The 27027-nt window shown below is 40.2% G+C and overlaps 1 protein-coding gene across 1 annotated transcript; it reads left to right on the forward strand.

Annotated features, from left to right (window-relative positions):
- The first annotated feature begins 364 nt into the window (after nt 1-364).
- On the forward strand, nt 365-27027 carry LOC133622339 (uncharacterized). Its single transcript, XM_061984968.1, has 9 exons — nt 365-622; nt 1046-1127; nt 1201-1329; nt 6389-6449; nt 18423-18485; nt 18878-18923; nt 24909-25072; nt 25153-25223; nt 25285-27027. The coding sequence occupies exons 1-9, from the start codon at nt 465-467 to the stop codon at nt 26251-26253; spliced, it is 1743 nt and encodes a 580-aa protein (XP_061840952.1). The 5' UTR covers nt 365-464; the 3' UTR covers nt 26254-27027.

Here is a 27027-nt window from a genome sequence, read left to right on the forward strand (position 1 = left end):
GATTGTTTACATTTGATTATTTACAATCTGAAGAGGTATGATGAGAAAGGGATGGTGTTAGTTTAGGGTTGAAGTTGCCTGGAGGTGTTCTTTTAATGTGGTTTTGAAGGAGGATAGTGATGCCCTTTCTTTTACACCTGTTGGGAGTGCATTCCACATTGATGTGGCATAAAAAGAGGATGAGTTAAGACATTTGTTAGATCGGAATCTGGGTTTAACGTGGTATATAGGGCGATTTAAACTGACCTCTTCCCATATGAAACTCAAATAATGTACTGTAATATTAACGTGGCTCGAAAAAAACTCCAAAACGTTAAAAATGCAGTTTTCGTCACCAGTCACTAGAGGCCGCTGTGATTTGGACGACCAACCGGTTTTGAGGCGGCTTGCCGACGTACTTCCGGTGCTCCAGTCACCTCGCTCCCTCCCGATGCTACCCGGTCGGGCTTGGCTGCGGGAGCGTAATGGCGGTGCACCGGGGTCCCTCAACGAAATGGCTTTTCACCCGGGAGCAGCTGGAGAACACGCCGTCCCGACGCTGCGGGATCGAGGCCGACAGGGAGCTCTCTTACCGACAACAAGCCGCCAACCTGATCCAAGACATCGGCCAGAGGCTCAACGTGTATCCTTACGAGCTACAAGCTAGCTGCCCTGAGTTAGCTTTAGCTTACACAATTCTCATCCTTTCTATTGTCGGCACGCTTGAAAAAGAACACATTTTCCGTTCTCATATCTCATTTGGAACACATTTCCACCTTTAATACACGAGTGGTGTCACCGATGATACTCCAAATTAAGTCAGTGGCGATGATTAGGCCTTCACGTTAGGTTAGCTTTTGTTTTGCACCAGTCTATTGTTAGCGTGCACAACGAGGACATAGTAGCCGTTTCATAAGATCTCGAGAGGATCAACGATCTTTGATTGCAATCAAGTCTTTTCGGTTTGCTGAAAAATTGAATAGTGGGGCTTGGGTATTTCTAACGTACATGCGCCAGGTCTTTGTAACCGTCGTCATGTCGTCATCACCCTTAACTGTGCTCCCAGCTCCCAACTGATCATCAACACCGCTATAGTATACATGCACAGGTTCTACATGATCCACTCATTCACCAAGTTCCATAGAAATGTAAGTATAGTAGGGTGGGTTTTTTTTAATCATGGTGGAAGACGACAACTAATTGGCGTGTTTTCCCTTGCAGATGATCTCCCAGACAACATTGTTCCTGGCTGCTAAAGTTGAGGAGCAGCCCAGGAAGTTGGAGCATGTCATTAAAATAGCTCATGCCTGCATTAACCCCCAAGAGACAGCTCTGGACACTAAAAGCAATGTGAGTACAACCTGATTCTACTTAAAGGGGAACTGCACTTATTTGGAATCCTTATGATGACCTGTTCAGTGGCCTAGTGTGTCCGTCCTGAGATCGGTAGGTCGTGAGTTCAAACCCCGGCCGAGTCATACCAAAGACTATAAAAAATGGGACCCATTAACTCCCTGCTTGGCACTCAGTATCAAAGGTTGGAATTGGGGGTTTTAAATCACCAAAATGATTCCCAGGCACGGCCACCGCTGCTGCTTACTGCTGGGAGGTGAGGGTGATGGGTGAAATGCAGAGGATAATCTCACCACACCTGGTGTGTGTGTGTGACATTTAATTGGTACTTTAACTTTTAACTTTTTTTAAGAACATCAGGGTTCGTACGGGTGCTTAAAAACCTTGAAAATGCTTGTATTTTAATGTGTTTTCAAGGTTTGAAAAATGCTTGAATTTTGGGTGAAGTGCTTGGAAATGTTCATCGTATTTCTCGGCAGTCTGACTCAATAGGCTACTTATAAAATGGGAAAAAATAAAATATGTTTCCTTAAAAATGAAAGCTACAAGCTTGATCTGTTGGCTTTGCACGAGCCCTTACATTAGATTATTGTCATGCCAGAGCCGTTCTGTGTCGCCCCCAAGAGGACAGTGGTGCATCGGTCCATTGTGCCGTAAGGTTGCCGTTTTAATGAACATGATGTATGCATGAATTATGATACAAACAAACAAGTAAACAATAATAATTTATGTTATTTCTTGTAAGGAATGATGAATACATAAATGATGATGATGATACAAACATACAAGTAAACAACAATTGCAAACACCAATGAAATTTAATAGTATACAGAAAAACACTGCTTCATTTTCTATGCCCCATTCAGTTAATGATATCTGCTCATTCAATGTTAGGCTTAGGTTTTAGAATATTTTCCGTATTTTTCCTACAGACATTATTTGGTGACCTCAAACAACAAGGCTATGGATTGATTCACACTGGTTTTCGCCTTTTGAAGGGTACTGGAAAAACTGGAAAGTTGATCTTGCTTGAATTTGGCCATGGAAAAGGTGTACGAAGCCTGGAACATGGATTCATGCATTCTAACTCGTAAATAAACGCTAGTAATTACGGTGGTAATTGGAGGTGCTCTATTCCGCCTATAAAGCACTTTAAAAACATCCAAACATCTCCATTAAGGTTGTATATACATGATGTATGTAGGGCTGAAACTAATTAATATTTTGATAGTTGACTAGTCATCAACTATCTTAAACGATTAGTCGACTAATCGGATTATATAGCGTACACAAATTTAGTGGCTTTAATTTAGCCTTAGTCGACTAATCGGATTATATAGCGTACACAAATTTAGTGGCTCTAATTTAGCCATCAACTTTTACATTTAGCTTAAGTTATTTTAGGCATGTGTTTACGAACAACAAAGATGACTAATTCATTTATAGATATTTATTAATACTGTAACTAAGCTGCTCATTTGGCTCTTGGAAAAATAAAAATAAGGATCAAACTTTTGTCCATTTAAAAGCAAAAAATTATGTAAAATAACAGTTTTAGAAGCTGGGTGCTGTATACAAACTACGAACATAATGAAACAAGTACTTACTGTACAATGTCTGCTCTCACTGGGATTTCGACTGATGGAATGTTTATATCTTCCCGTTTGGATGAAGAGTTATTCAAAAACCTCATCCAAAGATTAAAATGAAAATGGATGCCGCAAACAAGCGCCTTTCTCGCCATCTCCGGTATAAATTGAATGTCAGAGTTGACCTACTTCTCTGTTTATGGGCACAACCTCCTACTATCCATGTGAGAGCCATGATTTATAAACCATGATTAACGTTCACAGACTCAATATGCCAATATAGCAGCATAAGCTAGTTAGCTCTCTGTGATCATGTAGTTTGTCTGCCTTAGAGCTTATAATAACAATATCGCTGATAATTGGTTACTATTGAAGTCATTAGTTGCAAATGCATTAAACAAAACATATATTCTTGTCTTACATGAGAATTGTGAATGATGGGCAAAATTCCCTCAAAAAGTGCAAATCCCCCTTAAACAAGATGAATGATAATATAAGATTTATTTGGACATCTCCGTGAAGGGGAGTCTTCTTTCCCTTCTGCTGCATCACAGCTATATGCAGGAGATAATTTATAGACTGCATATGCCTGAATTAAGGCAGAGAAATTCTCTCAATGTAACTAAAGCTCCTTCCACTGCACTGCGCCTACTTGGGTTGCCACAGCTGTATGTGGCCCTAGTCACCCCAGTTTGTGGTGGTCAGTTACAGTACACAACATAAACTTAAGGCCCTAGGAGTGTCTTCTCACACCACCACTCCTTGCGCTAGTTAGGGATAGGCGATACATATTGCTGCCTCCTGCGATATCGATATACAGTATATCACAATATATTATTTAATATATAAATGATATTAAAACAACTTCCAAAGGGGTTACAAAGGCTCCAATTTGGCTGCTGAGAAATGCGGTAATGTATTGCATCATTTATGGTTGTATTATTTTTCTCAAAACTATTTATAATCTTGCTAATTTACCGTTAGTATCTATTTAGCATGGTTTTATCTACACTTCTTTTAAAACGTAATAATCACTTATTCTTATGTTGTTTGTATATTGTTTGGCGATACTACAAATTTGGGTATCGATCCAATACCGAGTAGTTGCAGGGGCAGTATTGGCTCTACTGATACTGATACTTGAAATCCTCAAGATCATTTAATGGTTACATTTTTAACACAATTATAATCAGACAAAAACACAGTGCGGCGTTGTAACAATATCAATTAAATGTATCCTACAATTGGATCTGATTTTAAAACATTTGGTTTTTGCCCCTGACACCTTTTTGTGTCCAATGACTTAAATCCTGAGTTTGTATAATATAATATATTCAATTATTATGAACAAATATTGACCGAAGCATTATCCACTATATGCCGATTCTGTACTCTGTATCGTTAATGTTACTGAGCTCTATTTTATCGGTTAGCTGCAAGCATATCCTCCTACGGTGTGTAGTGTAGCATGTTTTGCTAGTCCTCTTCCTCCAGTGATAATACTTGTAAGAAACATTTTATTTGCCGGCATGGAGGAAAGGATTGCTTATTTAGAAGTGGCTTTGCCCTGTGGAGGGATGTTGGCTGCTAGCGAAGACACTCCAGTGCATTGAGGGCGCATCTATCTTGATATAACAATAGTATTTAAAGTGTTATCGTCTGTTAAGTTTATATCATTTGTATTGTGTATTGCGCCACCCTAGTGATTGTTTGGGTTTCTCTATGGTGCCCCTCCTTTAGTCAAGTAGTGCAGGCCAAATTGCCTTGGTCTAAAACACTTTCAAACTAGCTTCATCTGACAAATGGCTGTTGTGACCCCGAATGGCAAAATGGTGATGTAACTACAGGTAGTAAACAGATAAAGCCGGCGACTTACATAACATGTTGGTTAAGCATGTTGTCATGCATGTACAGTGACCTGGTTTCCAAGGTCTCTTCACCTGCACTCCAGTGTTTGCTGGTGTACTGCAGTATGTAGGTTGTACGTGTAAATATTGTTGCCGATTAAGGTATGGCCAAGGTAAAGCAATATGTGGTGTGGTAGCGGTGTTTCACTCACTGCTGACCAATTAGACAAGACAGCAAAGCTTGTTGTGACTCATTTTGGTGTCCTTGGAATTTGGAAACCATCAAGTTAACAAACACATCAATTGACTTTGACCACAGAAAGTGTTGATACACTAGGGATGTTCCGATCAGGCTTTTATGCTGCCAGTTCCTACCGATCTTTCATGGGTGAGATTGTATGATACTGATCACATGTATTAACTGTAAAAATGGTATTCATGCTGGTTGCTATTGACAGTGTAACAATATCAACACAATATATAAACTAGTTCATTATTCTCTTTTATTACATTCATTTGTTTGAGCACATTAATAAGTCAGTAGTACAGTCTCAGTTATAATAGCACACAATAACTAAACAAAAACTACTACTTACCCATTCAAATACTTTGGTTTTTACCCTCAAAGTCCTTCTGTGTCCAGAGACTCAGTCCCTGAGTTTGTAAACAATATCAAAAAATGTGTGAAAATGAAAATATCTCTAAGATAGCTAGCTATCGACCAGTTTAAGGTAATAATCGGCATTGGCTGATAACATGCTTTTCTCAAGGAAATCTGTCGATACTAAAAGATGGCCGATGGATCGGCGTTAGAGGTGGGAATCTTTGGTCACCTCACGATTCGATTACGATTCAGATAAAAATTGATTATGTGTCTTTAATTTATGTATGTTGATGCAGTTTTACAAATTCTTTGCATTTCACTAAATAAGCATTCATCATTTGCAACTTTTAAAAACAATGCATTTGAAAGAAGAAACCGTTTAATTAATTCCCATTGCATTTATTAAATTAATGGAAGTGTGTACAAAACTGGAACATAAGTGCCCTCAAACAAAGGAGCTGGTCGAATCTCTTGGTGAGGTGGGTCGCTGCGGTCAGCCACATTTTAGAACTGTCTGCATTCCTTTATGTACAATAAATAAAATAGATTATTTAAGTTTACTAATCGGTTTTACAATCGCCCATGTCCGAATTGCAATGCATCTAAAAATAGATTATTATCTCTACCTCTAATCGATGCATCCAAGGAAAACACAGTTTAGTGGCGCCAGAAGCTTCTGGTTCCCATGTTTGGCTGGTATATATATGCAAACTGTGTTTTATAATCCTGCTCACAGATTTCTAAAAAAAAAAGGTGATGGAGATGTTTTTTTAATGTGTGTGAATTTATATTAGTATTTTATAGTTGTACTTGAATCATTCTTGAAATCCACACTATTCCAACATTTAAAACAGGTTTCACAGCATTAATGAAAAAGTAAAAAATGAATGATGTAATGCAGAACAGCAGTAGGTTATTTTTGACAAGTAGAGACAGTAATGAGTATAAAATACTATGAATGCATGTGTATGTACTTGTAATCTGCTTTTAATGCTGAATTGCTTGATGTTTTCCAGGCATTCCATCAGCAGTCACAGGAGCTTGTAGCCCTGGAAACCATTGTACTGCAAACGCTGGGTGAGATCTCCACCTGCATCACTGCTCTCCACACTTTCAGCAACACACTCTTGGCGCTAGATTGAAATGTATCAAGTTAGTTCCTTTCCGAGCTTACGTTTTGGCTTACTACCATTGACTCTAGTGCTGTGCAATATTGCGATATATATCGTACGACGTAAAAATATGCATCGTACACTGCAACTCTCTGTTGTTTATCTAAATTCTAACGTCTGGGCTGCGGCCCATGTGACTGCAGCAACACTGGTACTTTTGCGGGAGCATTTTTACGTCACTTGAAAGACCTTTACAGCGAGAGCCGACGGGAGCATGGATCTCATTGCACAGACGGAGAGCACAACCGAAGCTAAACCAACAAAACCCGAAGAGGAATTGGTGCCAAAGAGAAGAACTCCTTTGTTTGGGAAAAAAAAAAAAAGTCAGACACCAACCAAACAACGGTAGGCTAATCTGTAAAAACATGTCGCCAACAAGTCGTTGCAAGCGACTTGAACACATCTATTGTCTTCTAACACCTACACACACAACACGAAAAACAGTACAGATACAGAGTTAAACTGCGACAAAATACTAACTTTACCTCAAAACCACAACATGATGAAAAGAAAAACACAGCAAACGAGCCTATCCAAGTTGTTGCCCAAAGGCACCATCTGTGACAAGCAGTCCCGCACACACCAAAAAATGACAGACTCCATCTCTAAATTACAAAACCCAAAACCAGTGAAGTTGGCACGTTGTGTAATTCGTAAATAAAAACAGAATACAATGATTTGCAAATCCATTTCAACTTATATTAAATTGTATAGACTGCAAAGACAAGATATTTAATGTTGGAACTGAGAAACTTATTTTTTTTGCAAATAATCATTAACTTAGAATTTAATGGCAGCAACACATTGCAACAAAGTTGGCACGGGGGCATTTTTACCACTGTGTTACATGGCCTTTCCTTTTAACAACACTCAGTAAACGTTTGGGAACTGAGGAGACCAATTTTTGAAGCTTTTCAGGTGGAATTCTTTCCCATTCTTGCTTGACGTACAGCTTAAGTTGTTCAACAGTCCGGGGGTCTCCGTTGTGGTATTTTAGGCTTCATAATGTGCCACACATTTTCAATGGGAGACAGGTCTGGACTACAGGCAGGCCTGTCTAGTACCCGCACTCTTTTACTACAAAGCCACGCTGTTGTAACACGTGGATTGGCATTGTCTTGCTGAAATAAGCAGGGGCGTCCATGAAAAAGACGTTGCTTGGATGGCAACATATGTTGCTCCAAAACTCGCATGTTCCTTTAAGCATTAATGGTGCCTTCACAGATGTGTAAGTTACCCATGCCTTGGGCAGTAATACACCCCCATACCATCACAGATGCTGGCTTTTGAACTTTGCGCCTATAACAGTCCGGATGGTTCTTTTCCTCTTTGGTCTGGATGACACGACATCCACAGTTTCCAAAAACAATTTGAAATGTGGACTCATCTGACCACAGAACACTTTTCCACCTTGCATCAGTCCATCTTAGATGATCTCGGGCCCAGCAAAGCCGGCGGCGTTTATGGGTGTTGTTGATAAATGGCTTTCGCTTTGCATAGTAGAGTTTTAACTTGCACTTACAGATGTAGCGACGAACTGTAGTTACTGACAGTGGTTTTGTGAAGTGTTCCTCAACCCATGAGGTGATATCCTTTACACACTGATGTCTGTTTTTTATGCAGTACAGCCTGAGGGATGGAAGGTCACAGGCATTCAATGTTGGTTTTAAGCCTTGCCGCTTACATACAATGATTTCTCCAGATTCTCTGAACCTTTTGATGATAATACAGACCGTAGATGGTGAAATCCCTAAATTCCTTGCAATAGCTTGTTGAGAAATGTTGTTTTTAAACTGTTGGACAATTTGCTAACGCATTTGTTCACAAAGTAGTGATCCTCGCCCCATCCTTGTTTGTGAATGACTGAGCATTTCACGGAAGCTGCTTTTATACCCAATCATGGCACCCACCTACGGCTGGGCGATATATCGAATGTACTCGATTTATCGCGAGTTTGTCTCTGTGCGATATAGAAAATGACTATATCGTGATATTCGAGTATACGTTCTAACGTAGTTGCTTTTAGCTGCGGGCATTTCTTCTCTCTCCTTCTCACAGAGACATAAGCACACCTTGTTACACACGTCACATACTGCCGCGCGTGCAACGTCATACGTCCTCGCGGAGCAGAGAGGTAGCGACATGGGTAACGTTAGCTGTGGTGCGAGTGGTAATACGAGAGAAAGAAGGTGCGAATCTGGTAACAAATGAAGGAAAAATAATTAATTCCCGAGAAAAACAGCACAGGGTCCATCGTCTGGCGGTGGTTTGGTTTCAAGCGGGAATATGTTGAACAGACAACCGTAACATGTCAAGTATGCGGCAAAAGCGTTGCTACAAAAAGTAGCATTATTGCTAATATGTAGCATCATTTGAAAAGTCACCCGCTAGAGAATGAAGAGTGCTTGAAACTCTGGCCGGTGCCACACCCACAAAATGCCGATGCAACCATTTCCAGATCAACACCGTAGAAAAAAATAGTCAAAAACAGAAGGAGATAACGTCCGCAGGAACCTACCACATAGCGAAGGACATACACTATTTGATTTCCTATTATGCAGCTCATTTTTATTTGACACTTATTGAAATATCTTGTGTGACATCATGCACAAAAGTGCACTTTATTTGTTTTAAACTATTGTAGTGGTGTTCTGTACAAAAAGTGCACTTTAATTTAGTGTTGTTTTGATATGTCATCTTAATGACATCATGCACAAAAGTGCACTAATAGCTTGTTTTAAAATGTCTCTGACAATCTTGCACGTTCTGTTTGGGAAATGTTTGTGCCACTGCTTAATAACTGTTTAATAAATACAGATTTGGTAAATTGACTTAGTTGTGATTTCCCTCTCTGCATGAAAGTTTAAAATGAGCATATATTAATGCAGTATGAACAAAAATGTTTTAATGTGGACACATGGAATCATCGTACTGCTGTGATTATATGCATCAAGTGTTAATTCAGGGCTAAGGCAAAATATCGAGATGTATATCGTGACATGGCCTAAAAATATCGAGATATTAATAAAAGGCCATATCGCTCACCTGTTCCCAATTAGCCTGTTCACCTGTGGGATGTTCCAAATAAGTGTTTGATGAGCATTCCTCAACTTTCTCAGTCTTTTTTGCCACTTGTGCCAGCTTTTTTGAAACATGTTGCAGGCGTCAAATTCCAAATTAGCTAATATTTTCAAAAAATAAGAAAGTTTACCAGTTCGAACGTTAAGTATTTTGTCTTTGCAGTCTATTCAATTGAATATAGTTTGAAAAGGATTTGCAAATCATTGTATTCTGTTTTTATTTACGATTTACACAACGTGCCAACTTTTGGGTTTTGTAATATGTTGACATACTGTATAGTATACACTCTCGAATAGAAGGGCTAGTACTACATTTTATATGTAATACTTTGTATTGTATTAATTTTGCATGTGTATATATATTTTTTTTTTAATGTGTGTGTGTGTGTGTGTATATATATACATATACATATATATACAAGTATATATATGTGTGTGTGTATATATATATATGTGTATATAGGGTCTGTATTTTCCAGATCATAGGGCGCATCGGATTACAAGGCACACTGCCGATGAATAGTCTATTTTTGATCTTATTTCATATATAGGCGCAACAGATTATATGGCGCATTAAAAGAGTCATATTATTATAATATTTTTCTACATTGAAAAAACTTGTGGTCTACATAACATGAAATGGTGGTTCTTTGGTCAAAATATTGCATAGATTATCGTTTACAGATCATCTTCAAGCCGCTTTCTGACAGTCGCTTACGGATGCGCCGTTTTGTGGGCGGTCTTATTTACGTGGCTCACCTTCGGCAGCTTCTTCTCCCCGTCATCTTTGTTGTAGCGGTGTAGCGTGCAAGGACGGGAGTGGAAGAAGTGTCAAAAGATGGAGCTAACTGTTTTAATGACATTCAGACTTTACTTAAATCAATAACAGAGCAACATCTCCTCATCCGGAAACAATGTGTGAAATGTGTCCCGTGAAAAAACGTCCGACCGGAACTCTCTAATAACTAAAGTTCCTTGTGTGAATAATGTAAACTCACTACACCGGTATGTTTTTTAGCGCTTTCATGGTGAGTTTACTGACAGATATAAGTAAGAACTTTACTAAGAACTACTATATCTTAGAAATGGCAACAGCGGAGGATGAATGTCCCATAACAAGAAGATAGAGAAAAAGAAGAATCTTATTGACTACTGTCGGCACGGACTACAAAGGCGGACACGCACAATTTTTCAGGATTTATGCAGATCCTAAATACAGATCAGCAGGTACCAGAAGGTAAGAAAAGTTGTTTTTGCATAATATCGCGAAACAAAATGCCAGATATGTCTTACCTTATACACACACCATAATAATCATCGGCGGTCACTCAAACAAGTATGACGATCCTCCTGGTAGGGGTGTATCCCTTTGTTTTACGTGGGGAGACTGGTGTACAGTCACCACACGATCCTTGACAGAATCGGGTCAGGGTCCAGTGACATGGATTCCAAGACGACTGGGGACCCTTTACTGCTGCAGCCTTCTTCCGTCATCGCAGCCGTTGTGGTAGTTCTTAAATCTACCGTCTTCCGTCTGCTCCGCCGTTGAGGTCTTCACCGTATCCCTGGCAAGGGGGCAGTCAGGTACTAGGCCTTTGCCAAGGGCCATCTGGGGTAACGGTAGTAAAGGGGTTAACCTCCTAGTGCCCCAAGACCCCATAGAGGAGCCTCCACTGCCGGATGCACTTTAACGTCATGCCCAGGACGTTAAAGTAATAATAATAATAATACTCGTATGTTGAAGCACATCTAGCGGTGCGACTTCATAGCTTACCAAAGTCGTACTAAAACATTTTGATAGATTTTTTAGCGCCGTGTGTAATGTTCTATATTTTCATTGGAACATTTGAAATGTTGGTGGGTTTTTCTTGAGTCATATTGCCATCATAGTGCAGCCTACACTTATCTCTTGTTTGACTGCCATCTACTGGTCACACTTATCATTACACCATGTACCAAATAAAAGAGGTGGGTAAGCTCAACTAAACTTATTCCTTACATTAGGCGCACCTTATTCCTTACATTAGGCGCACCGGGTTATAGTCCGGAAAATACGGTATTTATCATGTACATACTTGATATGTGTGTGTGTGTGTATATTTAAGTTAAAGTACCAATGATTGTCACACACACACACACACTAGGTGTGGCAAAATTATTCTCTGCATTTGACCCATCACCATTGATCTGTACATATATATGCATATATTAAAAATGTATGTGTGTGTATACCGTCACGTGACTTATTCCCGGAAGTGATAAACAGTGGTGGTCAGCCACTGTACTGTTGAGTACGATAGGGGCCGTGATCTTCCTGCAAAAAGCATATACGAGGAAAAAATCTAACTATGAAACGGGATAGATCCCTATACTTCATCAAAAAAAAGATTTGTCGAGTGATACCAAGATTATCTTTCGGTGGAGTTCACAGACATATCAAACTATCTTGTGCTCCAGACGTCATTCTACACGACAAAACAGATGAAAAGCATGGAGGTCTACAACTTCTTTATGTTTGGCTGGGTCAAGGAAATTGGTATCAAGACTCTCCCGGATAAATATGCATCGTTTTTGCTCGGGTAAGATTGCCTTTCATGATTCAAATTTGCGTCTTGCAAGGTCCATGTAAACAAACAGCAACTATTAGCACCCGACAACTGACACCCGTGACTGCATATCCATTTAACAAACTAACAGTTACTGAATCATCACCATATTTAATTTTGATCCTGTTGTCATATGTACTGTGACACATTTGTGGACAAAATAAACAAGAGGGGAGACGTAAAAGTACCTTTCTTGACAAAGTATCAGCAACTCTGACTTTCTGGTATCTGTTAAAAATAAAATACAAACAATATGAAGATAATACTTCAATGGGAAATACTAAACGAGTAAAGTATATTAAAAATATATCCAACAAATCTTTAACAAAGTGGTCACTGCAAACTCGTGCATTCTTCAACTCTGCTTTCTTAAAGTGGGGTGCGTGTGACTTTCGTCATTTTCTAAAATGATGCACTCTTTCGCCCTTCTTGAGTTCCTTTCAAAGGATTATTTTGTGATTTGAACGGTTTGTGCAGCTAAAACAACACGAGCATAGGGCGTTTTTCTGTGAGAAAAGCTAAATGGCGCCTAGTGCCCATTGAGAACAGGCGCTGCTTGACCACCACGCATATTAATGAGCCGGACGTGACGTCATTTAAATCCAAGCAATATATCATTATCGGGGGTGTGTATATTTGTATGCATATCACACAGCAATAAATGGCTCCAATTTAAATTATTTGGTTTTTAGCCTCCAAGCTTTCCTGTATCCAGGGTCTTGTGAGTTTAAACAATAATAAAAACTAATTATTTTGTAATGATGATCATACGAAAATGAAAAATATCCTTTTAGCAACTCTAAACACTCACATCTCAATCTATTGAAAGTAATTATTATTTATTATCAAGTTATTGACTTATTCTGTTTCGATATGGTGCCGACTAGCAGTGCTATGCTACAACTGCTGTGCCAAGTCGGTCATGGTTTTTATTTTTATTTTTTTTTAATTTAGTGACTATCATCCACTTCTTCTCAACACTGTCCTTCACACTCACTTTCTTCCTGACTGGACAGCAAAGTAATGTCCATCTCTAGTTGAAAGCTCATGCGAGCAGAGACCGGGTGGTTTGGTCAGATCTTACGGGGTTTACTGTGGCGTTTGTTACACCAACTAGCAGTGGTGAGGCTCCTAATATCTTGTAACAGTAACTTCTGTAACATCTGTTTAGGTTGTGGCGGTTCGCCCACAAGTAAGTGAACGCATGGCAAACACTGCTACTGTGTTACAGCGAGATGGGAAGAAACCCAATGTACAAGAGAGGATTCAAAGATGCTTCGCAGTAGTTTTTTGTGTGGCACTGCAATGGCAACACAAGCCAGATCAGGGTTTAGTGTGCGTGAGAGAGGTTCCGGGTTAGATCCCGGACGAGCCCCCATTAAATATGTTCCGACCCGTAGGTCAGAACATATTTATACCTTGCTACAGTATTTTAGTGGCACTAAAATGAGCCAATGAGCTATAGTCACTACAGAGTCAACTGTCGTAACAGTGTTTCACTTGCTGTTTCACTTACGGGTGCGTTGTTTGGTTGGTTTTTGTTGCTATCACTTTCCAACAAAATCGACACCCGTGCATTCTGTGTGTAAGCGAGCAGTCCCTTTTCTGCCTACCAGGACACAAATTGTGAATGAGTGACAAGAGGACTCACTCTTATTTAATTCTGCTATTTAATAAACACGCGAGAAACGTATTTCGTTCACAAACAAAATAGGTCATTTCAGGGCTCGAATTTAACCACGGTAACTGTGGCAAAAGCCGCGACCGCCCTCGTAATTTGCCGTAAGCCCTAAATAAATTGACCAAAATCTGCGGCAAGAACACGCCGTGACCACCCATGACTTTTTATTTGTTAATGGACGAGGGATGTAACGGTAAACGATACAATGATAATTTGCGATAAATTTCCAGACGGTTAGTAATGCCGTCTAATTTTTTAATTACATAAAAACTGTCATTTATTAATGCATTTTAGACAACACTAAGTCAGGCGCATGCGCACTAGCATCGTTTAGCTTGATATTAACGGCGGACTAAGGACACAGACTTTCCTCCGGAGATTTCCCCTCGGAGTAAACGGAGCCAAGTGCTTGGTTTAATGTCATTTTACCTCGCTTCCTGCCGTGCGTTTAAGAGCGCACTGCTGTGTTTAGATGGAGACAGGTGTGGACAATATTGGAGACAGACACACTTGTTCCCACACTAAAAGTATACAGCAAAGGAGAAAACTATTTGATGTGTCGTGAACGTTGTCACAACTTGTTTATTAAGTCTTTACGTTGTTGACTAGGATGTTCACTGCTCCTTTTTTTAATTGCAAACTATATCGGTGTTCAAATAACATCAATACCAGCTAAAATGTTTTGTCATCTCATCGAACTGAACGCAGGCTATGAAGATTGTGTATTCGATGTGTGAGGTATCACTCCTCTTTATTTTTGTTGGCCAAACTGTTGTACTGAACCAAGAGAAGAACAAAGCTTGTTTATTAGACTTCATCTTCATTAGCCAAACTGCTTTGTGTTTTATTTTAATATCAAAAAGTAAACAAAAGGCTTTTTTTTTACATTTCTTGTGTTTTTTTTAATGTCACAAAGGTATTACCATATTTTTCGGAGTATAAGTCGCTCCGGAGTATAAGTTGCACCGGCCGAAAATGCATAAGAACGAAGGAAAAAAACATATATAAGTCTCACTGGAGTATAAGTCGCATTTTTTGGGGAAATTTATTTGATAAAACCCAACACCAAGAATAGACATTTGAAAGGCAATTTAAAATAAATAAAGAATAATGAACAACAGGCTGAATAAGTGTACGTTATATGACGCATAAATAACCAACTGAGAACGTGCCTGGTATGTTAACGTAACATATTATGGTAAGAGTCATTCAAATAACTATATCATATAGAACATGCTATACGTTTACCAAACAATCTGTCATTCCTAATCGCTAAATCCGATGAAATCTTATACGTCTAGTCTCTTACATGAATGAGATAAATAATAATATTTTATATTTTACGGTAATGTGTTAATAATTTCACACATAAGTCGCTCCTGACTATAAGTCGCACCCCCGGCCAAACTATGAAAAAAACTGCGACTTATAGTCCGAAAAATACGGTACTTCAAAAAACATTCATGTGACACATCATTTTGTTAATATTTTATTGTATATAGTTAATTCCTATATGACATATTTCTGCTTAAACTCTTAATGGATCTGTCCCGATACATCATCTACATCTACATATAAATGTACATAACTTAAATAAATAATTTAAAAAGATACCTCCCTCTATATATATATATATATATTTATATATATATATATATATATATATATATATATATATATATATATATATATAAACGTATTTATATTGTTGGAGCCCCTGCCTCGAAAGAAAATAATGTTTGCCTTGGTGCCCTTCTAACTTGCCTTGGTGCCCTAAAATATAAGGCAACACTTGCCTTGACCTTAAAAAGTTAAAATTCAAGGCCTGTCATTTGAATGGCTCTTTTTAAATGAACGATGAGATGATTTGCAGTAGCGAGGCGTTTGTTTAGGAGCAATTCTTTTAATTGCCCACGCTGCATGTGCGTCCGTGTACTGTACTGGCGAGTGGACTTGAAAATGAGTCATAGTCAACAAAAAAACATTGGAGTGTTCGGATTCACTTTTCTGGTTCCCTTTTCTGATGTGGCTATGTAAAGTAGTTCAAACTACACACACTAGTAGGGGTGCAAAGAGGGGGGCTGGTAAAAATCAGTTCACATCCGAATCCTGATTTGTATTTATTCTTATTAGTTATTTATTATTATTAAAAATGCGTTCTTTAGGCCATCTCCGCGCTTCGTAGCTGCACGTCAGCAGCCAAGAGGAGATTTTGTAACTTATAGTTTGTTTTGTAAAAGTTTTAGTATAGTTAAAAAAAATAGTAATATATTGTGAAAATCACTTTGAAGAGAATCGTGTTGAATTGAGAATGGATTATGAATTGAATCGTAGCCCCAACAATCGTAATTCTATCGTGAGTTGTTGTAGTCACGTCCTTACTAGGTAGGGTAATACTATTTTGTATTCACCTTTGTATCATGTCCCAATTTTTATTCTCGTTTTGTTTGTACTTTTTTAATGTATTTTCTGTATTAAAATGCTTTTTGTTTTGTTAAAGAAAATTCAAAACGAGTGATGTCACTGTCAAACAAAGCATGGGAATATAGCACCGACTTATGCAATGTTTACAATGAAAACACAACAAAAATAAAAACACAGTACATTTGTGAATAATTATCACTAATAGAGTAATATTGGTGTACATTTAAATTGGATCTACAACTTATTGTGTAACTGCTACTAGTGATTGTTTTCTTGGGGGTGGGGGGGACTAGAATAATGAGTCTATCTTTTGGATGTCTTTTTGAAAGGAACAGGCTCTGCAAGATCCGGCTCCTGTCAAAGAGCCGTAAGTCCCATCTCTAAAACACGCTCAGAGCGATGCACGGAGTGAACCCTCTTGTACCCTGTTTGAAAGCGAGAGATGAATAAAACAAACACACGCGGACATTTATCGATGACAGCGAAGTTATAGTTGGATTAATTGATTTACCGTACTGACTATCGACCCAGGCCTGGCGGTGATATTTATGACAATTTGTAGGCTCCAGCAACCCCGAAATGGACAAGCGGTAGAACATGGATGGATGTTTTTATTTTCATATATTTGCTCAATGTTATTTATAATAATGAAATATTTAGAAAGCTATTCCGTTCACTATATCACAAAAGTATATAAAAGGGATTGTTTTTGGGCAGAATTTGTATGTAGGGTTGTACGGTATACCGGTATTGGTATAGTACCGCGATACTAAATAATCATATTCGATACTCTACCGCCTCTAAAAAGTACCGGTCCCCCACCCACCCGCCGTCGTCACGTCGTGTCATTGTTGGTTTTACGAGCAGAGGAGCACGTTCGGCAGCGCACAATCACGGAGTACTTACAAGCACCAAGCAGACACAGTGTGTAGACAGAAAAGGGAGGACGGACGCATTTTGGCTTTAAAACTAACGATAAATGTGAAGTTATAACACTGAAACGCCCTCAGGAAGAGGCGCTTTAAGACATGGCTGGCTAGCTTGCTAGCGGCTAAAGTCTAGCTGCAGTCGGCAGTGTTTTAGCTACTTCGAAATCACTAATCCTGGTCTCCATGGCGACAAATAAACTACGTTTCTTACAAGTATCATCCCTGCAGGACGAGGAATAGCTAAACATGCTTCACTACACACTGTAGCTCACCAGCGTCATAATGTCAACAAACGCCATTGGTGGATCTACGCCTAACATCCCCTGTAATGATACCAAGTATAGGAGCGTATTTAGTCGACTATGACTACATTGATATTTTTTAGCATCACAAAAATTTTTTATTCTTTATTTAAAATTTATATTATGTTTATGAACTCAGGAAATATGTCCCTGGACACATGAGGACTTTGAATGTGACCAATGTATCATCCTGTAACGATTTGTTATTGGATTGATACCTAAATTTGTGGTATCATCCAAAACTAATGTAAAGCATCCAAACAGAAGAATAAGTGATTTACATTTTAACAGAAGTGGAGATAAAACATGTTAAAAGAGAAAGTAAGCTGATATTAACAGTAGATGAGCAGGTAGATTAATAATTCATTTTCTACCACTTGTCCTTAATAATGTTGACAAAATAATAGAATGGAAAATGACACAATATGTTACTGCACATGTCAGCAGACTAATTAGGAGCCTTTGTTTTCTTACTTACTACTAAAAGATAAGTTGTCTTCTATGTTCACCATATTATCTAAGGACAAACTTGCAATAAGAAACACGTTTAATGTACCGTAATATTTTTTGTTAAAATAAAGCCAATAATGTAATTTTTTGTGGTCTCCTTTATTTAGAAAAGTATCAAAGTACCGAAAAGTATCAAAATACATTTTGGTGCCGGTACCAAAATGTTGCTATCGGGACAACACTATTTGTATGTTTTCCTTTCTTCAAGTCACTGTTTGGACACAATGTCCAAATGACCTGTATTGGATCATAAATAAACAATACCTAACTTACTTGCAACAAATCAAACCTCGGCTGTTGTTCTCCACGAAAGTTAATTGTCCTTCCTTCACTGTCTTTATTGCAGGTTTTGAAATTACAATAGACCACCCGCACACAGATGTTGTGAGGTGTTCCCAGCTCGTCAGAGGTACTGCGCTTTTCTCACTTTCTAACTGAGTGATGATTGATTCCTGTAAGAGTCTAACCTTTTCTTGGTGCTCAGTCTCATTTTGAAACACAAGTTTCTCATCGACAGCTGCATGAATTGTAACGGGGGGGGGGGGGGGAGCACGCTTTGTGCTAATGTACAGACATCGGGGGTGTCACGGCTTCCCCGCATTCAAAGCCTCTTTGGTAGTGGCGGTGCCAAAAGTGCTCGGGCAATTGTATATTTCAGCTTTTACTAATTACATTAAGATGCAATTGAATTATCCATGAGGCTGTGGATGTGAAACCATGACACGCCCCAAAATAAGCATGATTGTGTTGTAGCAACTCATCAACTGCCTTCTAAAAACAACTTTCTCCTTCCTTTTACAGCAAGCAAGGATTTGGCACAGACTTCCTATTTCATGGCTACCAACAGGTTATTATCCTGTTCACATTATTGCACTGTTAATGGCACACTATAGAATGCCCCTTCATGTGTCCAACACTCTGTGCAGAAGCGGGCAGGCTCCTGTGTACTGTAGAGCTTTGGCACAGAGGGGTTGAATGCACAGCATGGGATGTAGTGGTGCCCTTTACCTCTCACGGTTGTTTGGTAGCGAGTGCATAGCTCTAAAACACTCAGATGGTAGCCTGAGTAGAACATTTCCTGGAAGTGTTGAAATAGATGCAGCCCAGTTCTTTTTATTGGGCCACTTTCACCCCAAGTGAGAGAGCTTCCCCCCACCAAACTACACTGCAATCTGATTGTGGCTTTTTCCCAGTTCATTCTCAGTTATTGTGTTATTATGAGGAGACACACTAACATTTTATGGTGCACACTGAGGCTGGGCGATATGGCTGCAAACTGTATCGTGATGTAAACGTTTTAGATCGGTCGATATTGATAGCTATCGAAAATAAGGTTCAGAAGTAAAAACATATTAAATACAAATATTTTTATTGACAAAGCAACCTTCCTCTGATTCTAATCCAGAAGGTAAAGGAAATGTCAACACAAGCATGGAAAAAAAACTCAGTCCGTGTAAACAAAATAGTAAAATCACATTGAACAAGCTCCTAAAATGAAGGAGCAAAAATAAGGAATATGTAAGAAATGCTTAAAGTGTAAGACAATAGTGCAAAGTGTGACTATGTAAACATAGAGAACCTTGAGAATAACTATTTTCTGCAGGTTTAGTGCCAGGAAGTTACAGCTGTGCTCTAAAGGGTGAGCGCGGTTAAGGTGGTGTGGTACTAGCGATCTTGATGGGGACGAGTGCCTTGCATCATTTACAGACCACATTGGTCAGACTACGGTCCCTTTGGAAAAAATCCCAAAACCAGCCATACTGTCCAGGTGACTTTTCCTCTTTTATTCACAATTTCTTCATTTCTATTTTCTCTTCTCACTCCATGCAAAGAATCAACCACACATGACAACAAGATGGCGCAGCCAAACTCCATACTGTTACCTGGTTGGTTGTTAGCGTGTCACTCCAACTGATCAGTGATCACTTCTTGCGTTGCTTGGCGAGTGCCTTTGTTCATGCAACCAACCTTGCTTAGCAACTACTGCTCTCTTCCGATAAAAAAATATATACTAAATGTTTTATCAAACAAATTTTTTATTGATATTGATTACGTGTCTATTGCGATATATATTGATATTGTTTAATCACCCAGCCCTCGTGCACACATAAGTCTCTTAAATTGAACAAGTTTCCAAGGTCTACTAATATCTTTAGTATTTAGTCAGTAAGGTTGCGTTCTGAGGGTGTCCCAATCCCATATTGATATTGGATATCGGTTTGATATCCGCACAAAAGAGGTATCGGATTCTATCGGCTTGCATTTAAAATTTCTTGACAAGCAGTCCTGTAGTGTTTACTTGTGCTAAGCTGGATAGCCAGTTAACATTTAAATGTCCTCCAATAAACACACAAGGTTCAACATTCTTGTATTTTGGTCAAGTCATTTACAAAAGCTAAACATGGTAGGCTATAGGAGCTAGCAGCTACACAACAGCTAAGCACACAAGCTAGAAATATGTAATAATTGTCCTGAATTGAACAATATTGCAGTCTAAAACATGGCATTTGTCAATATAAACAAGTATCAAATAATTATAGTTACATATTACTTAAACATACAAAGTCTTCAAGGCAGAAGCCTATTATAAAGTACCCAGTAACAACCGTGGCCACATCATTCAACTTACTGTCATGAGCTTTACTTAAATTATGTGTTGTTGAATTATTGTGGCGCCAAAAACAAATTACCACTCCACTTCAACTTAAAGACAGCACAAGTCCATTCCAGACAGTTAATAATAAATAGGTTAGTGTTCTTCATACCTACCATTTTGTTTAACTCATTTCACCAGTGTGTATGTGTCTTTGTAAAACTCCTGCTTGTACTTGGTGATAACCACCACCTTGCAGCATTGCAGCAGCATCTCACAAGGCAACGGTGCTGAAGAATTGAGGTGTACACAGGATTGGGCTGTTTAAAGCTGCTCTATATATTTTTGGCCCAAATAAATGGATTTACTTTGCAACTTTAATTATATTATCAACAGTTAATTAGGGCTGGCCCAATACAACATTTCACTTTAGATATGGTACTGATATTTGAGCCTTGAACATTGGCCGATATTGATATTACCGTAAGTTAAAGTTAAAGTACCAATGATTGTCACACACACACACTAGGTGTGGCGAGATTATTCTCTGCATTTGACCCATCACCCTTGATCACCCCCTGGGAGGTGAGGGGAGCAGTGGGCAGCAGCGGTGGCCGCGCCCAGGAATCATTTTTGGTGATTTAACCACCAATTCCAACCCTTGATGCTGAGTGCCAAGCAGGGAGGTAATGGGTCCCATTTTTATAGTCTTTGGTATGACTCGGCCGGGGTTTGAACTCACAACCTACCGATCTCAGGGCGGACACTCTAACCACTAGGCCACTGAGTAGGTTGATCTTATTACCAGCCGGAATCATAATACTTGTATTATTTTGAAAGACTCTTATGTACGTCTAGCTTGTGCGCTATTGTGTGCTCAACTGTTGTATAGCTGCTAGCTACTAGTATCCTATAGCATGTTTACCTTTTGTAAATAACTTGACTAAAACAGAATAAATTAATTTGTGTGCTTATTAGAGGACATTCAGACGGCTGTCCAGCTTTGCACCAGTAAACATGGGAGATTTTAGACGTGAGCCGATACTGGGACCGATACCAATATCGTATCGGACACCCCTAGTTAAACGGTTTGCTATTACTCTAATTGGAGTTGCATTAAAAAGATTTAGTGTGGGTCACACTATCGACTCTGTGTAGCTAATGGAGTCCCAGGAAGTCCAGTTTGCAGTAGAGTTTGGTAGGGCGGAGGCAGTAATGATCCTTTAAAGGGCTTCTGCATTTGTGTCTCATCTTCACGTTCCACCTAGTAGCGGGCCAACCAATGCCACAGTAAATGAAGAGGCTGAGAAAGCCCGTTTTTAATGTGGAAGTTCCTGCCCGCTTTGTTTTGAAGTGTAAATTACTCACAGAGCACAATGTCATTCTCGTAATTAGTGTACCAGCCAGGTGAGGTGAGGGCTTGTGCACATGATGCTTAATTGTGTTTCCACCAAACAGTTCAGTTCACTTCCGTACGCATTGAAGTTCTGAAAGGTCCCACCCGAGAGGTATCAGAGCTGTTGGTTTTTTGTCCGTTTCTTAGTAGTTTTTTTTGTGTGGCGTTGCTATGGCTTAACAGGCCAGATCAGGGTGTAGTGTGCGTGCGTTAAATCCCGGACAAGCCCCCATTAAATATGTTAACGACCTGAACGTTTTAGGAAGGACACAGGCGACGACGAGTCCAAGTTAACAGATTTTATTTCTATACTGACAAAGGTTTTGGTTATTCATTTTTCTCTACATGAACCCGCAAAAACCTTCCCGTGTCCCAAAGTCACAAAAGAAAAAACCTGATAAGCCGGCCAAAAAGAACAGAAGACCCTATACCAGGGGTGTTCAAACTTTGTCCACTGGGGGCCGCACACTGAAAAATTAAAGCTTGCGGGGGGCATTTTAATACTTAACATTTTTAAGACCAATACAATATATATTTTTTTTATACTTTTAGGGCTCCCTTCAAGTTTGGTCCTGGGTACTCGGGAAGGTCTCCTTCATAATTTTTTTTTAAAATAAGTCATATATTATTATTATTATTCATTCAACACTTAAATCTCTAGATCAACTTCAGGTCTATCTGTCGACATAATTTATTTGTATTTTTTTATGCCCTTATCAAAACCCCAAATTAGCAAAATTTCCCCCCCAAAACATTTCAAAGTGCAATATTTGATGTGAAGTAATTGCAGCCATAAATAGGTAATTATTCATAACAACATTGATTTTAACTCATTATTAATTTTTGAGCCCCACATCTAAAAGTGTTAAAAAATAAGTCATACATTGTTGTTTTTTTACTTTTAACACTTACGTCCCTATATCAACTTCATATCTATCTGGTGATTATAATTTGTTTATTATTTGTTTTGTTTGTTTTTTGCTCTCCTTCGAAGAAAACGTTTTTGTATTGCGATATCAAAATATGCAATATTTCCCCCAAAATATTTCAAAGTGGACTTTTTGATGTAAAGTAGTTGGAGCCTTGAATAGGTCAATAAACATAACAACATTGATTTGAACTCATTATGATTTTTTGAGCAATGACAGTTTCTGGGGGGAAAAAATCCCACTAAAACTCTTTGGGATCCTGAAGGCCCCCACACCCAAAAGTGTGAAAAATAAGTCAAATATTGTTGGTTTTTTTACTTTTAATTCTTATGTCTCTAGATCAACTTCATATCTAACCAGTGATTATTTTATTTCATATTTTTTGTTTGTTATATGCGCTGATTGTTGAAGAAAAAGTTTTTGTATTGCAAACACACTAAATATGCAATATATATTTCAAAATTTTTGACATTTTTGCCTGTTTGCTCATTTATTACACTTTTTAATGTTTTTTTGAATAGTATTTTTAGAATGTGCCGCGGGTCGTTAAAAAATTGGCTCCGGGCCATTGTTTACTACAACTACACAGGGAGCTAATCGCTAGTCAACAATGAAAACACTGCCCTCTTGCGTTTTGGAAGAGAACTGCGAGAAGACACCGTTAGAGGGGACGAAAGCTACATAAGCCGAGAGAACAATTCAGTCTTTACAATCAAAATCCATAAACTTACATCCCTAATCGAAAGAAATGCGCAAACACAAGGCTGTGGTACGGACATTATGCTAGCAGCTAGGGATGCAACGTATTAATAATAACCGCGGTAAAACCCCCTACTGTTAATATTACCATTTTAAGTTTAAAGATTAAAAACAGTGATCGATAAATGCACTTCATAAACTCATGAGCTGACAGGCACCAGTTTGCTAGCTTAAATGCTAACGTCTTTTCCCATTAAGAAACGACATCCCCTAAGCTAAACTTACATAAACACATCACTGTCTGAGCTACTAAGATATTCAATTGTGCACATTGAACCTTCTTTAATCAGAGGAATACGAGACGGAGGTGTTTTTACGGTGCGTTCAAGGACCGCTTGACAGAGTAGAGTGCCACAACGCCCGCCAGAAGTAACAATAATAACAGATTTTTTTTGTTTGGCACTTTTCATTTAAATACATCTTAAAGTGCTACAGTACAAATCAATATTTCAAACAATAAAACGTAGCTATTAAAACAGATAAAATACTAAGACTAAAACACGATGGGTGAAGCATAAGAAACACAAAACATGCAAAATAGTGACTTTCTAACTATTGATTTTAATTATTTAAATTTTTTTAAGATTTCACTGTGTGTATGAGTACTTTTTGAGCAAATTCAACAATAACGGTGATCACTTTGGTCACGACAACTGTAACATGACGTTTTCATATTGTTACTTCCCTACTCGCACCCAACAGGAAACAGCTGTGGGGCCCAGAAGTGCGCGCCGAAGTGAGACGCCGCCACATATTTATTAGCTCCGGTAAAGGGCGGAGCCAACCTCAGCTGCTTCCTGCAATTCTAAAAACCAAAACAAAGCAGCCTTACTGAACGTGTGCTGGACTGAAGTGTGCTGCTTGGTGGAAACGTAGCGTCACTCTTATGATTTAGAACAGTGGTTCTCAAACTTCCCCGGGAAACACCTACCACCATAATGACCAACATTAAAACGCAGCAGCGTAGTAGGGCTAAGTATTCATTAAAAACAAGGCAGATTGTTTATTGAATGTTCTGGGCCACTGTAACAATGATACTTTCACCAGTGGTATGCGTACCCCAGTTTGAGAATCACTGATTTAGGTTGTTTCTGTGTTGAATGTGTCGAGCTGACATTCATCCATAGTCCCGTTGTCCTGGTCTTCCCCCGCCAGTTTGCACCTCACCACGTTCTGCCTGCAGTACCGGCCCACGGTGGTCGCCTGCGTCTGTATCCACCTGGCGTGCAAGTGGTCCAACTGGGAGATCCCGGTGTCGACCGACAGCAAGCACTGGTGGGAGTACGTGGACCGCACAGTGACTCTGCAGCTGCTGGACGGTAACCGCCTCGACCCCGCCCCGCTGGGCGTGGCCCCGAGAGCGCCCGGACTCACGCCGCCGCCGTTTTCTTGTTTGCAGAGCTCACGCACGAGTTCCTTCAGATCCTGGAGAAAACGCCCAGCAGGCTGAAGAGGATACGAAACTGGAGGGTAGGCGGATGGCGCGTCTCGCTACTCGCTCGCCGCCTCATGTCCAGTTGTTTGCTTTCAGGCTATTCAAGCTGCTAAAAAGCCAAAGACGGAGGGTGCGGCTGTGGACGGCGCCTTCCAGGGGACTTCCTTAGACGGCCTTCCCGGCGTCGCGGGCTCCTTCTTCCCTTCCACGTCGTCGTCAGACTCGACGGACATGTCCTCCCTCGGCGCCTACACGTCCTACCAGCCGCTGGGCGACCCTTTCTCTCAGCCGGCGCATTCGGACTTCACCGTGCTGAAACATGAACACAAAGCTGCTAGCAAAACCCTCGCTGTGAACGCCGCCCCTTTCCCGCGGCCGCAGAAAGTCTTGACTCTGGAAAAGTACCGAGAGAAACACGCGGCGGAGCTGGCTCTGCAAAACGGCGGCAAAGAGGAGGCCGGCTCGGACATGTACGCGCCGCCGGCCGCCACGACGTCGCACCACCACAAGAAGCGCTCTCAGGCGCTGGCGGGGAGCCAGTCGGGCGACGGGCGGCGGGAGAAATCCAAAAAGAATCGGGCGCCCGCGTCCTTTGCCGAGAACGGCTCGGCTACCAGCGAGGAACTCAAGATGAGAATCAAGGTTTCCTCAGAGCGCCACGGCGGCGCCGATCAGGGCAAAGACAAGCACAAGGAGCACGCGGGCCACCGCCACTCCAAACACGGCCACTCCCACCCGTATTCTCTCAGCGCCAACTGCCGGATGGACGCCGCCTCCGTCTCCTTGCGAACCGCCAACAGCCACGGCGGCGACGGGAGCTCAGGCCCCTCCCGAAAGAGGCCTCACGCCGACGGCAGCCACCATCACCACTCGTCAAAGAGCAGCAGGAGCTCCAAAGCGGCCCTCGGCCCGGCTCACTACGCCGACGGTGGCCAGAGGACGATGGAGCACCGCGGCCATGACGGCACCAACGGCCTGTTGACGGCCAACGGCCAACACACGGACTACAAAGACACCTTCGACATGCTGGACTCGCTACTAAGTGCCCAAGGAATGAACTTGTAACCTCAGGCGCCACCGGATTACCCTTCGGAACGGACTTCTTCAAAAAAGATTTTATTTGTCTTAAGTTATATGAACTCCGCATCGCCCACACTGCTGACGTCATGCATCGAGCCGTGTGCGACCAAGACATGGCTGGAAGGTGAAATGTTCCTTTAACCAACTTTAATGTGCATGTTTTAAGTCGTGAAAGGGAAGTGGCGTAGCTACTAGTACTTGCAGCCATAACCACAGTTTACAGTTAATTTATGTCTTTCTTTTTTTTTGTGTTCCGCTGAATATCTCAGGTCTTGAAGTTTTTTAATATAAGAAAGAAACTTTGGGTTTGGCGCCTGCTTCTGTGGAGAACTGACGCATCGTCCAATCGACACCAGAACTTTGGTACCTCCCAGGGGACCAGTCTGCTTTTTTGTTTTTGTTTTATTCGGTCCCTTACAATCAACCCCCGGCCCCTAAAAAAGAAAAGGCAGTTCCTGAGCTCCACGCGCAGACCCAACTTGGCTCCGCTATTGAAGTTTACGTGACATCTGTGAAAAAGTGCATTTCTGATCCATTGACTTAAATTGCCAGAGGCCTTTTGATTGTACCGAGTCGCTCCCGATGCACGTAGTTGTCCGAAAATACCAACGTCTGATTCAAGATGGTGTACATAGGACCGCAGTTGACTTTTACGGTTCATGCTCGAAGCCTTCGATGTCTCTTGAAATTTAAAGCCGACTGTTGATGAACTTATCTTCAATTTGTGTATTGGGAACCCAAATAAAAGTGAAAAGGTGA

The sequence above is a fragment of the Nerophis lumbriciformis genome, linkage group LG23 (assembly GCF_033978685.3).
Source record: "Nerophis lumbriciformis linkage group LG23, RoL_Nlum_v2.1, whole genome shotgun sequence".
Taxonomy (NCBI): domain Eukaryota; kingdom Metazoa; phylum Chordata; class Actinopteri; order Syngnathiformes; family Syngnathidae; genus Nerophis; species Nerophis lumbriciformis.